General features: G+C 42.1%; 1 protein-coding gene across 1 annotated transcript in view; it reads right to left on the bottom strand.

The window, feature by feature from the left end:
* The window catches only part of FAM179A (family with sequence similarity 179 member A), a gene marked incomplete at its 5' end in the record, with an annotated part of 78,949 nt that overhangs the window by 36,574 nt on the left and 28,205 nt on the right, over window positions 1-14,170 (bottom strand). Inside the window, 2 exon segments of the mRNA XM_015428344.1 lie at window positions 542-777; window positions 10,765-10,870. Of these exon segments, the coding sequence (XP_015283830.1) occupies window positions 542-777; window positions 10,765-10,870 (342 nt within the window).

Below are 14,170 nucleotides of genomic sequence, written 5' to 3'. Positions count from 1 at the left end.
CTGAAATTTGCCAGCATCTTCAGCCAAAGGGTACACAGGGATCTGATCTGAATCCACAATTTTGTTTTACATACAGCAAATCATTAAGTAACCAGAAATTTATGTTCACGTGAAGGGGCTACACTATACACAGTGACACACTTTATACAGGCTATAGCCATGTTTTAGTTGCTACATGCAGATAAAAAGGAAGGGCAAAATGAGGCAAATACATATCCTATATCTGACTGGGTTCCAAGGTTATGTCCTAAAATCCAGCTGAGTTCAGAAAACTTGATGCCAGAAGGTGATAGTCCCAGGACCTTCCAGTCTCTGTGGCACCCCAATAACTGGTCAAGAAAGAAGCTGCGTAGTCAGTCGACTTGCTGCTGTTCTGTCTGACTTTCCCCTCTTTGCTCACATAGGGCTATGGGCATCTGTCCTCCAGCAGATGTCCCCCCTTTATCTTGCCCAATGCTCTGCAAGCCTTAAAGCTTCCTGCCCATGCTCATGTACTTATTAGGCAGTGACAATGTATAAGAGAAAAAAAGCAATTACATACTTCACTCCATTGGCCATGAGAGCTGCAAATGCTCGTGAAGGAGTCACACTTTGTGCTATGACTCCTAAGGATTGGTTAGCCGCTTTCTGGATGAATTCACTAGAATCCCCCATCTTCTGGAGAAGGACTTGAACAATCTCTTCAACCTCATGATCCATGTGCTTCTTCAAGGTCTTGAAGAGTTCAGTGATGCTCCCGATAGCAAACTGAGACACTTTTGACCGGAGGTTACTAACCTGGTAAAGAAAACATTATGGATTGAAGTGTTTAAAAACCACATGATCACATTTGCAAGTTCTGATTCAGTGAACAGACTAGTTCAACAATGAACAGAGAGCTGGTAGAGTGTAGTGGTTAGAACTGCATGCTACAAGATGCTGAACTCTTACAGAAGACTGCTCCATGCTTCTCACAGAGTAACCTTTCCAGTAACGAGAAAGGATTCAGTCCCACAGTAGATCCTGCACCCGGTACCTGAGGGATTCAGCCTATCCACTACCACCCAGCTCAGGGCAAGCAAGCCACACAAATAAGAATGCATTTTAACAACTATTTTTATTTATTTATTTACAGTATATAGTGCCCACCTTTCTCACTGGGACTCAAGGTGGATTACATAGAATAAATCAGTACAATCAACAAAGTAAAATCTCCAAAACACATTGCAATAGGCATTTGACTGGTAGCAATCCTGGAAAAACAACCAGAAGTGAATCACAGTATAAGTGTTAACACGACACAGTAAACAAAAGTAAAAATGATGTAGTAGGAGGCTACTTACGGCAACAGACAGTACAAACTATGCACAATGGTACAGTCCACAGTCCCTAACCCTCCAGCCCAGGCCTTTCTCTGAGCCACATTGTTATAGTGCAGCTCTATTACCTGTGCAAAAACACCCTCTTGATTAATTCAGCTTTGCATAGCTTGTGGAAAGCCAGGAAGGTGGAGCCTCCCTGACCTCATCAGGCAGACCACTCCACAAAGTGGGGGCCACAACAGAGAATGCATGTTTGGATTTTGCCCATTTGCAGGCTAGCTATACACACAGACACACACAAACACTACAGGCAGTGTGGAATACTCTCTCTATGAAAGCTTCCAAGTCAGGTTTGCTTGCTGGTCTGAGCACCATCCTACTGTTGTGTTTTCTGTGAGAGACTCCCCTTCCCTTTGAATTTAATACAAACATCTTGAAGGGAGGGGAATGCATCAAATGGGTGGAGACACCAGTCATCAGGAAGTGCCTGGCAGATCCCTCTGTCTTATATCACTTTAAAAAATAGATAACAAAAATCTATCACATGGACTATGAAAGATAAAACTGGGCAAGGGACATAATGAAAAATGATATAACTCTAAGCAAGAACTTCTGCTGGAGAAGAAAATAATCCTTGTATCTTTACAACCACCTGGAGGATAGCAACCGTAGGGAGGCACCTCATTTTTCCATGTTTCCTGCTGGCAACCCCTACATCCTCACCTTTCCCTGCTTCCTTCTCTTCTTCAAACCCACCCACCAACTTAACTTTTATCTGCCTCCTGTCTCCAGCTATATATATTCACTTCATTTGTACCCTGCCTTTCTCCACAGTGGGGAACCAAAGCAGCTTACATCTCCTCTCCTCCATTTTAGCCTCGCAACAGTCCTATAAGGTATGTTAGGTTGAGAGTGTACAATTGGCCCAGTTACCCAGTGAGTTTCCATGGCAGAGCAGGGATTCACAGTTGATCTCCCAGACCCTAACCTGAAACCCTAGATGTCATACCATGGGGAGTTGTGAATTTGTTGATGCTTATTTTAACATAATCCCTTAAGGAAAAAGCCTTTGCTTTAGTTTTACTTTTCACTTATTATATTGGTTGCTAGCTCTGGCTGGTTATTGCCTACCAGGGCCTAAACCAGGCCTTGCCTATGTTCTAATGAAGTTGTATTCTGCTTTGGTACTGCTATGGAATGAGTACAGTAACCACTACACCACACTGGCTTTTGTTGGATGACTACTGTTGAAATGCAGGAAGCATTTGGACCTAAGTAAGTCAAGGAAATAATGTGGTAGCAAGGAGAGTTCCCTCTAAGCTGCAGTAGGGGGTGCTGGCACACAAAATTTTAGCTGCCAGCTCAGGGAATTTAAGCTTCTGCACACACTAAGACATTTTCCCCTCCAGTGGAAACAATGGAGGATGGGGGCACCTCCTTCTGAGGCCCATAAAATTGGACCCCCGGTCCAATCTCTTTCAAACTTGGGGGGGGGGGTTGAGGAGAGACATCAGCAGCTGTGCTGCAATTCTGGTGCCTCTACATCAAAAAACAGCCCCCTCCCGAGCCCCAGATAACCCTGGGATCGATTCTCCATTTTAGCCTGTGGGGCCCATTGACTACAATGGTCCCCCATAGGCTATAATGGAGCTGGGGGAAAGATTTTTTTTTGCACACTCATTAAACTTTTCAGTATGATTTATAAGCTGCCTTGAATATCTGAATAAATGAGTAGTTTGGGCAGGTTGATAACATTTGAGCAACATCCTGTTTGTTAGGTTAGGCAGAGTTCTGGCAGTGATTGTTCCACCTCTGTTATACTTGACCTGTAATTTGTCATATTACACTTTTAAAAACTCCAAAGTACACTGCAAGAATCCCCCCCCCCAAAAAAAGTGCTGTTATGTTTTCTAAGGCTCAGCGCAGGGCAACGGTCTGAGGCCTGGTCTACCAATACAGTTCATACATTTTTGTCTTAATTCAGGAAAGATGCCTCCAGAGCAAACTAATTTATGCAGTAGCCATAGCTTTAATGCTAGTCGCTCACAAAGGAGCATCCCGGGATGTGATATCAGAGTCATGTGACGGGAAGAGGGGGAGCTGGACCATAACCAACAGTCTGAAAGGGCCAAGGACAAGAAACAAAAAACAGTCATCAAGAGGTTCCGTTGATGTCAGGGTGTGTGGCCTTATGACACACTTCCGGTGATGTCAGGGGGTGTGGCATATGCTAATGAGTTATGCTAATGAGCTCCGGCAGCTCTCTTTCTACAAAAAGACCCCTGCCATAACACTGTGGAGTTTAGATGCAACATTGGTAGCAAGCCACCCAAAGCTGCAGTCACTGCCAGCTCTACTTCTAAGTGTGTTGTCTGCACATGGTCAGACAACACTGTTTTATTTGGGGGGCAATTTAACCCCAATATATTTGTGTTACTATTTCAGATTTCTCTGCAAATATAGGGGATTTCTCACATTTGCAGAAATGTCTGTTTAGCTTCAGTGTGGCCCCAATCCACAGATTTAGGTATCCACGGGGGGGGAGGCTTAATTATATAGATGATGGATGGATGGATGGATGGATGGATGGATGGATGGATGGATAGATAGATAGATAGATAGATAGATAGATAGATAGATAGATAGATAGATGATGGATAGATGATGGATAGATGATGGATGGATAGATAGATAGATAGATAGATAGATAGATAGATAGATAGATAGATAGATAGATAGATAGATAGATAGATAGATAGATAATGATTATAAACAAACATTTTGAGCAACAGTCTCTATCCCCATATTTTCAAAGGATGTTTAAGTTTACAGGGTGGGAGGGTTTCACATAGTAATAATCAAAGATTTCATCTCCTGGAAATAAATTCTATTTCATTATAAGTTTGGAGAGAAAAACTGGAGACTACAAATTACACAGTTGGTCAAAATGCCATTATTTGCTGCAGATGACGGAAGGCTTAATAGACTTGCCAACTCTGCTATGTTAATAGCCCAACTGAACAAGCATAGAGATGGTCCCTGTGGTTTCTTTTACCTCCTGCTGATTACAAACAAACATTTTAAGCAACTGTCTCTATCCTCATATTTTCAAAGGATGTTTAAGTTTACAGGGTGGGAGAGTTTCACATAGTAATAATCAAAGATTTCATCTCCTGGAAATAAATTCTATTTCATGATAAGTTTGGAGAGAAAAACTGGAGACTACAAATTACACAGTTGGTCAAAATGCCATTATTTGCTGCAGATAACGGAAGGCTTAATAGACTTGCCAACTCTGCTATGTTAATAGCCCAACTGAACAAGCATAGAGATGGTCCCTGTGGTTTCTTTTACCTTCTGCTTTTTACGAGAAAGGTTTAAAATGAAAGCAATGAAATCTCTCCACTAAGTGGTCAAATAAATAGCAAGGCTGCTCCGAGAAGTCATGGGTGAACAAGCACCCTAGGATCCAAGTACTAGCTGGCTCAGCACGGGCTCTCTAGCAATGCCACACTGAAACTGGGCTTGAGAAAAGAGCATCGGTGACTGGAATTAGGAATACTTGGACACAAAAATGGCAGATTTTGCGATCCCTTCCCTTTCTCATGTTGGAAACATAGGCAAAATCCCAGGCCACGATAAGTTGTTGACAGAAGACAGAGAAGACACATAGAAAGAAATGTTTTGAAATATGCTTACTTGGGTTTTGAATGCCAAAAGCAAAATACACATGCTTATAAAAGACAAATGAATGCAGACAGACACACAGGAGATGCAGAGAAACGCCCTTAACTGGCATGCTATACACCCATTTTGTACTCAAAATATGACTACAGAGTAAATAAATAAACAGGTAGATAGATAGACAGCTATATACACCTACCCTGATAGATACACAACTATACACCTATCCAGTAGATTACTACACAGAATCATGTCAACGATCAATTGTGCAATCCGAAACAGAATTATGTCCTTCTAGATGATGGATGGATAGATAGATAGATAGATAGATAGATAGATAGATAGATAGATAGATAGATAGATAGATAGATAGATAGATAGATAGATAATGATTATAAACAAACATTTTGAGCAACAGTCTCTATCCCCATATTTTCAAAGGATGTTTAAGTTTACAGGGTGGGAGAGTTTCACATAGTAATAATCAAAGATTTCATCTCCTGGAAATAAATTCTATTTCATTATAAGTTTGGAGAGAAAAACTGGAGACTACAAATTACACAGTTGGTCAAAATGCCATTATTTGCTGCAGATGACGGAAGGCTTAATAGACTTGCCAACTCTGCTATGTTAATAGCCCAACTGAACAAGCATAGAGATGGTCCCTGTGGTTTCTTTTACCTCCTGCTTTTTACGAGAAAGGTTTAAAATGAAAGCAATGAAATCTCTCCACTAAGTGGTCAAATAAATAGCAAGGCTGCTCCGAGAAGCCATGGGTGAACAAGCACCCTAGGATCCAAGTACTAGCCGGCTCAGCACGGGCTCTCTAGCAATGCCACACTGAAACTGGGCTTGAGAAAAGAGCATCGGTGACTGGAATTAGGAATACTTGGACACAAAAATGGCAGATTTTGCGATCCCTTCCCTTTCTCATGTTGGAAACATAGGCAAAATCCCAGGCAACGATAAGTTGTTGACAGAAGACAGAGAAGACACATAGAAAGAAATGTTTTGAAATATGCTTACTTGGGTTTTGAATGCCAAAAGCAAAATACACATGCTTATAAAAGACAAATGAATGCAGACAGACACACAGGAGATGCAGAGAAACGCCCTTAACTGGCATGCTATACACCCATTTTGTACTCAAAATATGACTACAGAGTAAATAAATAAACAGGTAGATAGATAGACAGCTATATACACCTACCCTGATAGATACACAACTATACACCTATCCAGTAGATTACTACACAGAATCATGTCAACGATCAATTGTGCAATCCGAAACAGAATTATGTCCTTCTAAACCCATTCATTTCAATGCATTTAGAAGAGTGTAACTCTGTTTAGGATTGATTCATGTGGATAGCCATGTTGGTCTGAAGCAGCAGAACAAAGTTTGAGTCCAGTGGCACCCTTAAGACCAACAAAGTTTTATTCATGTTACAAGCTTTTGTGTGAAGAAGTGTACTTGCACATGAAATATATATACCTTGAATAAAACGTTGCTGGTCTTAAAGGTGCCACTGGACTAAAGCTTTGTTCTGTTTAGAATTGTACTGCAAGTCATTTAGACCAAGGATTAATTCATACATATTGGGGCCATAGCCCAAAGTTATATAAAAGAAAATACACGGTTTGCATACAGAAGGTCCCACATTTAACCATTATCATCTCTGATCAAAAGATCGTAAGTAACAGGACTTGGAAGAACTTCTGCCTTGATCCTTGGAAAGCTGCTGCCACTTGATTCACTGCTAGATGGACCAATACTCTGCCTGAATACAGCGTCTTCTACCCTATCTTTATAGTTTAGAGGTACAGTTGAAGAAGAAAGATCTGTACCCCACCACTACACTGTAGTTTTCTTTGTCTACTGTGAACCCAATCTGCATTTTTGCAGGACTAGTCTTATTCTGTCCTTTCTGTACATGCGTTGAGGCACTGATTTTCATTTTCACTCATTTATTTTACTAAGAATCACCTTGAAGATTTACTGGACATAAAGGCAGTATATGCCTTTTTAACACAAACAACCTATCCTATTATGCAGGTATACTAGCAGAACTTTGTATCAGTTTGGGAATTTATTTCCGGAATCGTGACCTCTCTACAGACCTTGCTGAAGTGCATTCCTCCCACTTTATCACACACTTGATGTTTCCGCTACCACCATCTTTGTCTCTCCTCTCACCAGCTTTATGTGTTTGGAGTTTAATGACTGACAACGCAAAGTGACACTTGCAAGCCAGGAGAAAACAAGAGGACTCGGCTTTTCAATTCTGGTTAGAGTTGCCAAAGACTTATATGTATTAACCCTGAAGCATCACATTCTGCTGCACCCTTTTTCTGAGGACTATGATTCTAGACAAGCAGTCTTAAGAAATATGTCAACAGGCAGCCAGAAGATGAATGTCCTTACAGACAGATGTCTGTGTCAGGCCTGCGTTTGGCCAACCAACTTCTAGGAAATTTTACATGCTCATATGTCGTATAGGATTTTATTTTAAAATATATACCACAACCCCTTAGTGTTATTGCTCTCAAGACAGCTTCCAACAGTATTCAAAATTACAGTACTGGTAAACTACCAATAATTAAAGCACACAATAATCCAAATAAAAATATCAGTATACACTAAGAATCTTCAATAAAACTACCATAAGAACCATAATAAAGAACAGCAGAAAACCTAAGGATGAAGAAGGATGTGGGGACGGGGGACAGGGACCTCAACCAGTACTTAGTAAAAAGCTTATGGGAAAAGAATAGCCTTCACCTGCATCTAAAGTTCAGAAGGGTTGCTACAGGTTGCACTTGACATATAGAGGGAATTCCATAATTTCAGCCCTGCATCCAAGACGGCCCTGTTCCTAATGCTCACTTGCTACATACATCTAAAGTATAAGGATTCTTGTCGTCCAGCCACTTCCCAACACAAAACTAAAGGGTCTGTATCTAGAAGACTCAGCACGGTATAGTGGTTAAGGGTGTCAGACTAGGATCTGGGAGACTCTGCCATGGAAGATCTCTGAAAGACCATAGGCCAGTCTCTCAGCCTAACTGACTTCATAGGGTTGTTGCTGTGAGGATAGAATGAAGGAGCAGAGTTATTTTGTGTCATTCGCTGCTGCTGGATGTGGTCATGGCCACCAACTTGTAAGGCTTTAAAAGAGGAATGGACATAGTCATGGAGGACTGGGCTACCAATGGCTACTAATCATGGTGGGTATCTACTCCCTCAAATACCAGAGGTAGTATGCCTTTTTGCATCAGTTGCTGGGGACACAGGTAGGATAATGCTGTTGGCAATCTTCCTGCTTGTGGGCTTCCTAAAGGCAGCTAGCTGGTCACTGTGTGAATGGAATGCTGGACTAGATGGGCCTTTGGTCTGATTCAACATGTCCCTTCTGATGTTCTAAACCAATCTGAATCCTTGTTGTAGAAATGCAAAGTATAAATAGCTAAACATAAATAAATAATAGTAGGAGAAATGACCATAATTGAAGTGGTTGAACAGGAAATGTGGAGAAAGATTTTAAAAGATATGTACAGGAATATGGGCAAAAGATATATGTTTGTTTCGGTCGACAGGCATAAGTGGCTGACTTCAGCACTGGCCCTAGATCCAAGATACCGACAGTAACAACAAAAGAGAAAAATAATGCCGTCAAAGGCAGTGTAGGAAAAGCAAACCACAGCTCTGAAAAGGTTTAGGTATGGGCCAAATCCCAAAAGATGTTATAAGTAAATAACTGTAATAGATCCATGGCACACGTGTGTGTGTGTGTGTGTGTGTTCAAAACGCTAGTTATATCTGACATTTGACTAGAGATCTTGTGAACCTCACTATGACACGAACCCCCTTTATGCTCCCAGTTCTGTGAGGGTCTGCGTGTCAGGACCTAGTCAGAGTTGATTTTATTTTTCCTGACCAGTCCTCTATACCCCCAATGTCTAATATTCTCTTCGGGGTTTGTTTATTTCAGGCTGTCTTCTTTGCAGACTACTGCACAGTATATGGCTCCCCAGAAAGTCAGGCACCAATACTTGTAACATTCAAAAGGCACAGTTACTTTATTGTTCCACAGAAAACTCAACAGGGGGATGGGATATATTTACACAGGATGTTCTGATACTTTGTTGAATAAACCAATCACTTTGCCTTGGCTTAGGCTGTCTGCTTTTCACTCTTAGTTCAGTACCTAGATGTTCCTTAGTTCACAACACACACCTCAGATTTCACTCTCCAGTCACTCCTTTAGTGGTTAATTTTTGGCTTTATTTGTCTGGCCCCTTTGAGTCTAACTGGTCACCTAACCAGCCCTCCAGACTCCTCTCTCCAGACACTCTAGCCTTCGCTCAGCCACGTTATAAGTCCCTGTGGAGCAGTGTTTTTGGTGTCTGTGACCACTCAGGTCTTATACTTTTACTCTCCTCGGTATGTTAGAGGAATCAGTGCAGAGTGCTCTTCAGCCACAGTTATTTACACCAACTGTTAACAGGCTGTTTCCTCAGAGCCCTGTTAGCCGATTACTCCTGCTAACTTCTCTGTCCAACTCTCCAACTGCTTCTTCCAACTGCCCGTTAGGTCAGTTTTCTGTCACTCCGAGAGTGCTCCAGCCAAAAGGCCCCCTCCCCCCTGAGTCATGTGACTCAGCAGGGATCTATCTCAACATTCTGCTGGTCCCAGATTTTCAATTCCGTCACACTCACCCTCAACGCTATTAAAAAAGTAAATTTATGAGTTGAATGGTTATGGAGAAATGGGGGAGAGGTCAGCTGAGCACAGCCTCCCAAATTCAGGAAGCAGAACTTCAACTTCCTGTACAGCTATATCCTCTCCTAGGATTGCCAGGTCTCCTCGTTGCTCCGGCGGGGGGACTGTGGGGGCATTCTGGAATGTCCCCGACATGCTGGGAAAATCACACAGGGATGCTCTGGTTTAAGGGCAAAACTCTATGATAAAACCAGCTTAAAACCATAGATGTCATCATGTCAGGGAAGTCACACGGGACGTGGCTGTTTGAAGGCAGGGAGTAGGGTTGCCAAATGTTACTCAGCTCTCCGGCGGGGGACTCCTGTGCGGTTCCTGGAGCACGCACGCGCCGCATGCATGTCACAGGGAAGTGACGTCATGATGCCGGGCACGCTGGGGGAAGGGCCACGACCATACAAGGGAAAACCATAGAGTTTTCCCTTGTATGGCCGTGGCCCCACCCCCAGCGTGCCCGGCGTCATAACGTCACTTTCCTGTGACGTGCACGCTGGGGCGGGGGGGATTTCCGCCCCCCGGGGGAATTTGGCAGCCCTAGCAGAGAGAAGTCCCAAAAACTGGGGGAACCCCTGCCCCAACCTGGGGACTGGCAAGCCTAGTCTCCCCTTTCCCATGAATACTTATTCCGTGACCTACTTGGAACCCGTCTCTAATCTATATTCAGTTTTTCTCTTTTTTGTCCAGAACCACAAATCTAGCCAAAATGGAGAACCAAATTTCTCAACGCATTACTTTTCTGGAACAGTTTTATATAAATTGAGTCAATATATGCAGACTTAATGGATTTGCATGATCAATTCTGTGCAAAACTGGGATTCTTCTATGCAGGTTATACACCAGGTATTAATTACCTGTTTTGCTACAGGTAAATAGAAAACTAGGCAGATATAAACACAGGTATAAAAGCTGCTCACGCTGACTAAACAGAAACAGATTGGAAAGCATCAGTTAACACACAGAGAAAGTAGATTGGGCATACGTTAAATACACATTTCCCACCTCTTTCGTAACTGCCAGGGAAACATCATGAAGCCTACACAGAAGAATTTCTGAATGACAGTTTGCCAGGCATCTGATGATGAAGAGTCCTTTCTCCTTCAGCTCCCTGAGAGGTAATTATCAGAAAGATGGAGGGAGAGAAGAGAAAGAAAATTATTAGTTTTGCCCGGCATTTTGCAGAAACAAGATTTCCAACAGCAGCCAAAGAGTCTGAAAATGAGGTGTGTCATACAAGCCACACATTGGGAATACAAAAAAGCTAAAAGATGCTGAATTTAACAAAAACTCTTATATACCAGGGCTTTAAAACCATTGGCGGCGGTGGGGGGGGGGATGTCTTTCACCAGACAATGTGCCTGATAGAGTCTTCTGTGAATTAAGCTGAATAAAAGAGGATGATTGATTTACTAGTTCCACATGACAGGCTCCATGCTTGAGAAGGACTGAAACTTGCCCAACAGACTTTCTCCTTTGAGTCTCAGGAGACAAAGGTTGCATTTCCTTCCCTTTTCTTGCCAATAATCCCTTCTGACTCTGCCTTGGTGAATTAACAGTACCATCTGTTGGTGAATGGCCAAAAGCACAGGGCCTAAGAAAGATTTTTGCATGCTTGCTTATGTTTCTTCAGGAACTCTCACAAGTGAGGCTTAAATTTCTTTCTTAAAATCAGTCTCACAAACCACCACTGGCAAGAATGTACATTCAATTCCTCTTCTGAATCCTTATCTATCCTGCATATCCATACATGCCTCAAATAGTGCCACAGACACACAAAAGAAGCTGAATTAGCCTCTTTGTTGCTTATTGCAGCAAAACTCTTAGTAGATCAAAATTGGAAATTGAACAAACCCCCTACTTTAAAACAATGGGTCTCCAAAATTTGGGATATAGCTGTTGCTGACAAAATTGCAGCTCAGTTGATTGTTAACTGAAACACCTACAAAAAATAATGACTTTACTGAAAAATTGTTTTCTTTTTTTGAGTATGTTTCATCGAACCCAACAGAATTACATAAGTTACCCAAGAAATACATTAGATTGGATATTACCTTACTTGTTCCTAAATTAATCACAATAGTGGGTGAGCTATGGTATGAAAATTTACTGTTCTTGTACTTATTGTTTTGTTACTGTTATTATTCTTGTTCTGGTTATTATTATTGAGCTCCTGTTCTATTGTTCTTTTAACAATAAAAATAATAAGTTTTAGTTAAAAAAAAAAGCTTTTTATTTCCTCTTGTGAAAACTCTCTTTGACAAAATAAAGAAGGTACAAAAAAGAAACCAAACATTTTAAGTAAAGGCCCCATCCAAAGAAATGATCTGACTGAAAATATAAAATACCCAAGTGAAGTTGGCCAGTAATCCCATTTACAGCTCAGAAAACATGAAATAATTACACCAAAGCTTTTAAACTGTGGTTTCACAGGACTGGATTAGTTCAGAAAGAACTCTACCAAAAAAACTGCAACTGGGGTAGCTAGTTCATCCCAATAGCATTTAATTGGACGTCTGCTTAACTTTGCTGCGACAGACCAGCATAGCTTTGCACCTGGAATTCTCAATTTGTACCTGTTTGGAATGGAACATAGAGACTTGGTTTATTATAAGGGCCACATCCAACCCTTGTCAAAGCCACTACCAATAGGGCTTTGACCAATTTTTAAAACGGGATCCAGAGGGGAACCAGGAAATTACAGGCTGGTCAGCCTATCACAGGCAGCAACTAGAAAGGTTCTCTAATGGCTGCCACCACTCTGGTATGGGTCTCCTCGAGAGGGCCCAGAGCATCCACCCTACCCCTTTATACACTCCTTTTCTAGTAGTGACTTGTAAGTGACTGGATGAGACATGATGACCCAGACAGAGTAACAAACTATTTTTACTGAAGAGATTTAACAACTATAATTCAATAACATGTAGGAAAAATGAGCACAGCAAAGGTAGGTAAACCAGCAAAATAAGAAATCCTAGCCTTCTCTAGGTATTTGGCCTCAAACTGACTCACCCCTTTTGAAAGAGGGATCCCTCCCTCTCCAGCAACCTCAACAGCTCTGCTCCCTGGGAATGAACACCCTCCCACTTTGGGCAAGACTTTTTATTCCTTCTCCCCAGGCACCACCCTCTACTCCTCTGCTGGTGTTAGTTTTCCCTCCAAATCCCCTGTTAACCAATCACAGGGTCCAGAAAGGACCTGAGAAATGTAGGCCCCGATAGGTACCCTAAGGGTGCGTTCAGACGGGCAGCTAAATCCGCCATTGGCCTAGCTCTAATTTGATCCAGATCTTTTTTATCCGGCGTTGCACGACCTTTACCGCGTGCGTACACCACAGTGGATTGTCTAGATGGCATCCACCTGAAGAAGTCGCGTGGTCGAGGTTTTTTTGAAAAAAAATCTGTTTGCACATGCACATCTGCGCCTCAACATGTACTAGTTTTTCCACGCATGTGCGGAATTGAATGGTTACTACCACTACCAGTGGTACCTCCCTCTAGGTACCTTTTTAATTAACACAGTTCATAAAATTCAAAGGCAGTTCAGAAACATGAAATTGTCCAGAACTTTTGAGCGAAGCTCTGCAGCTGTCACGTGTTTACCTGTTTATGCACATAGCGCTTAGATTTTTTTTTTAATGGCGGCTGCTTGGGATGGTCTGATGGCAGACCATCCCAATGGGCTGATTGTGCGATGGAGCGATCAGATGGGGAAAAGTCCGTCAGTGGCCCATCAGGAAGCAAAAACACTGGACTTTCACCAGTATCTATTAAGTACGGCTCCCTAGCATGGCAAAACGGGATGTTCACGGAAGAGACATGTTTCCCAGATGTTGCTGTCTGGTCATTACCTTTAAATCCGCCTGGCACTCATGCCTGGCACAGATCTAAAAACCCATCTGATCGGGACCTAATACAGGCTTCCCTGGAGCTAAGTCTCCCTAGAGTCTGTAGGCTGCACTACTATAGGTCTAGGATCATGACAAAGCCTAACATCTATCCCAGGCAAATTAGTAGAAACTGTAATCAAAGATAGAATTGTTAGGCACATAGAGGGATAAAGCTTGCTGAGGGAAAATCAGCATGGCTTCTGCAAAGGGAAGTCCTGCCTCACCAACCTTTTGGAGTTCTTTCAAAAAGCATGTAGACAACAGTGACCTGGTAGACATTATATACATGGACTTTCAAAGGCTTTTGACAAGGTACCTCACCAAGTACCTAAGGTACCTAAGTAAACTTAGCAGTCATGGGATAAGAGGATGGGTTCTCTTATAGATTAAAAACTGGTTAAATGAGAGGAAGCAAATAATAGGAATCAATGGATAGTTCTCACAATAAAGGGAAGTAAGCAGTGGGGCCCCACAAGGAGTGGTATTGGGACTGGTATTATTTAATTTATTCATTGATGATCT

This window comes from Gekko japonicus, unplaced genomic scaffold (assembly GCF_001447785.1).
Source record: "Gekko japonicus isolate JY-2015 unplaced genomic scaffold, Gekko_japonicus_V1.1 scaffold4449, whole genome shotgun sequence".
Taxonomy (NCBI): domain Eukaryota; kingdom Metazoa; phylum Chordata; class Lepidosauria; order Squamata; family Gekkonidae; genus Gekko; species Gekko japonicus.
Note: the sequence above shows the minus strand (reverse complement) of the source record. Positions and strands in the feature narration are given on the sequence as shown.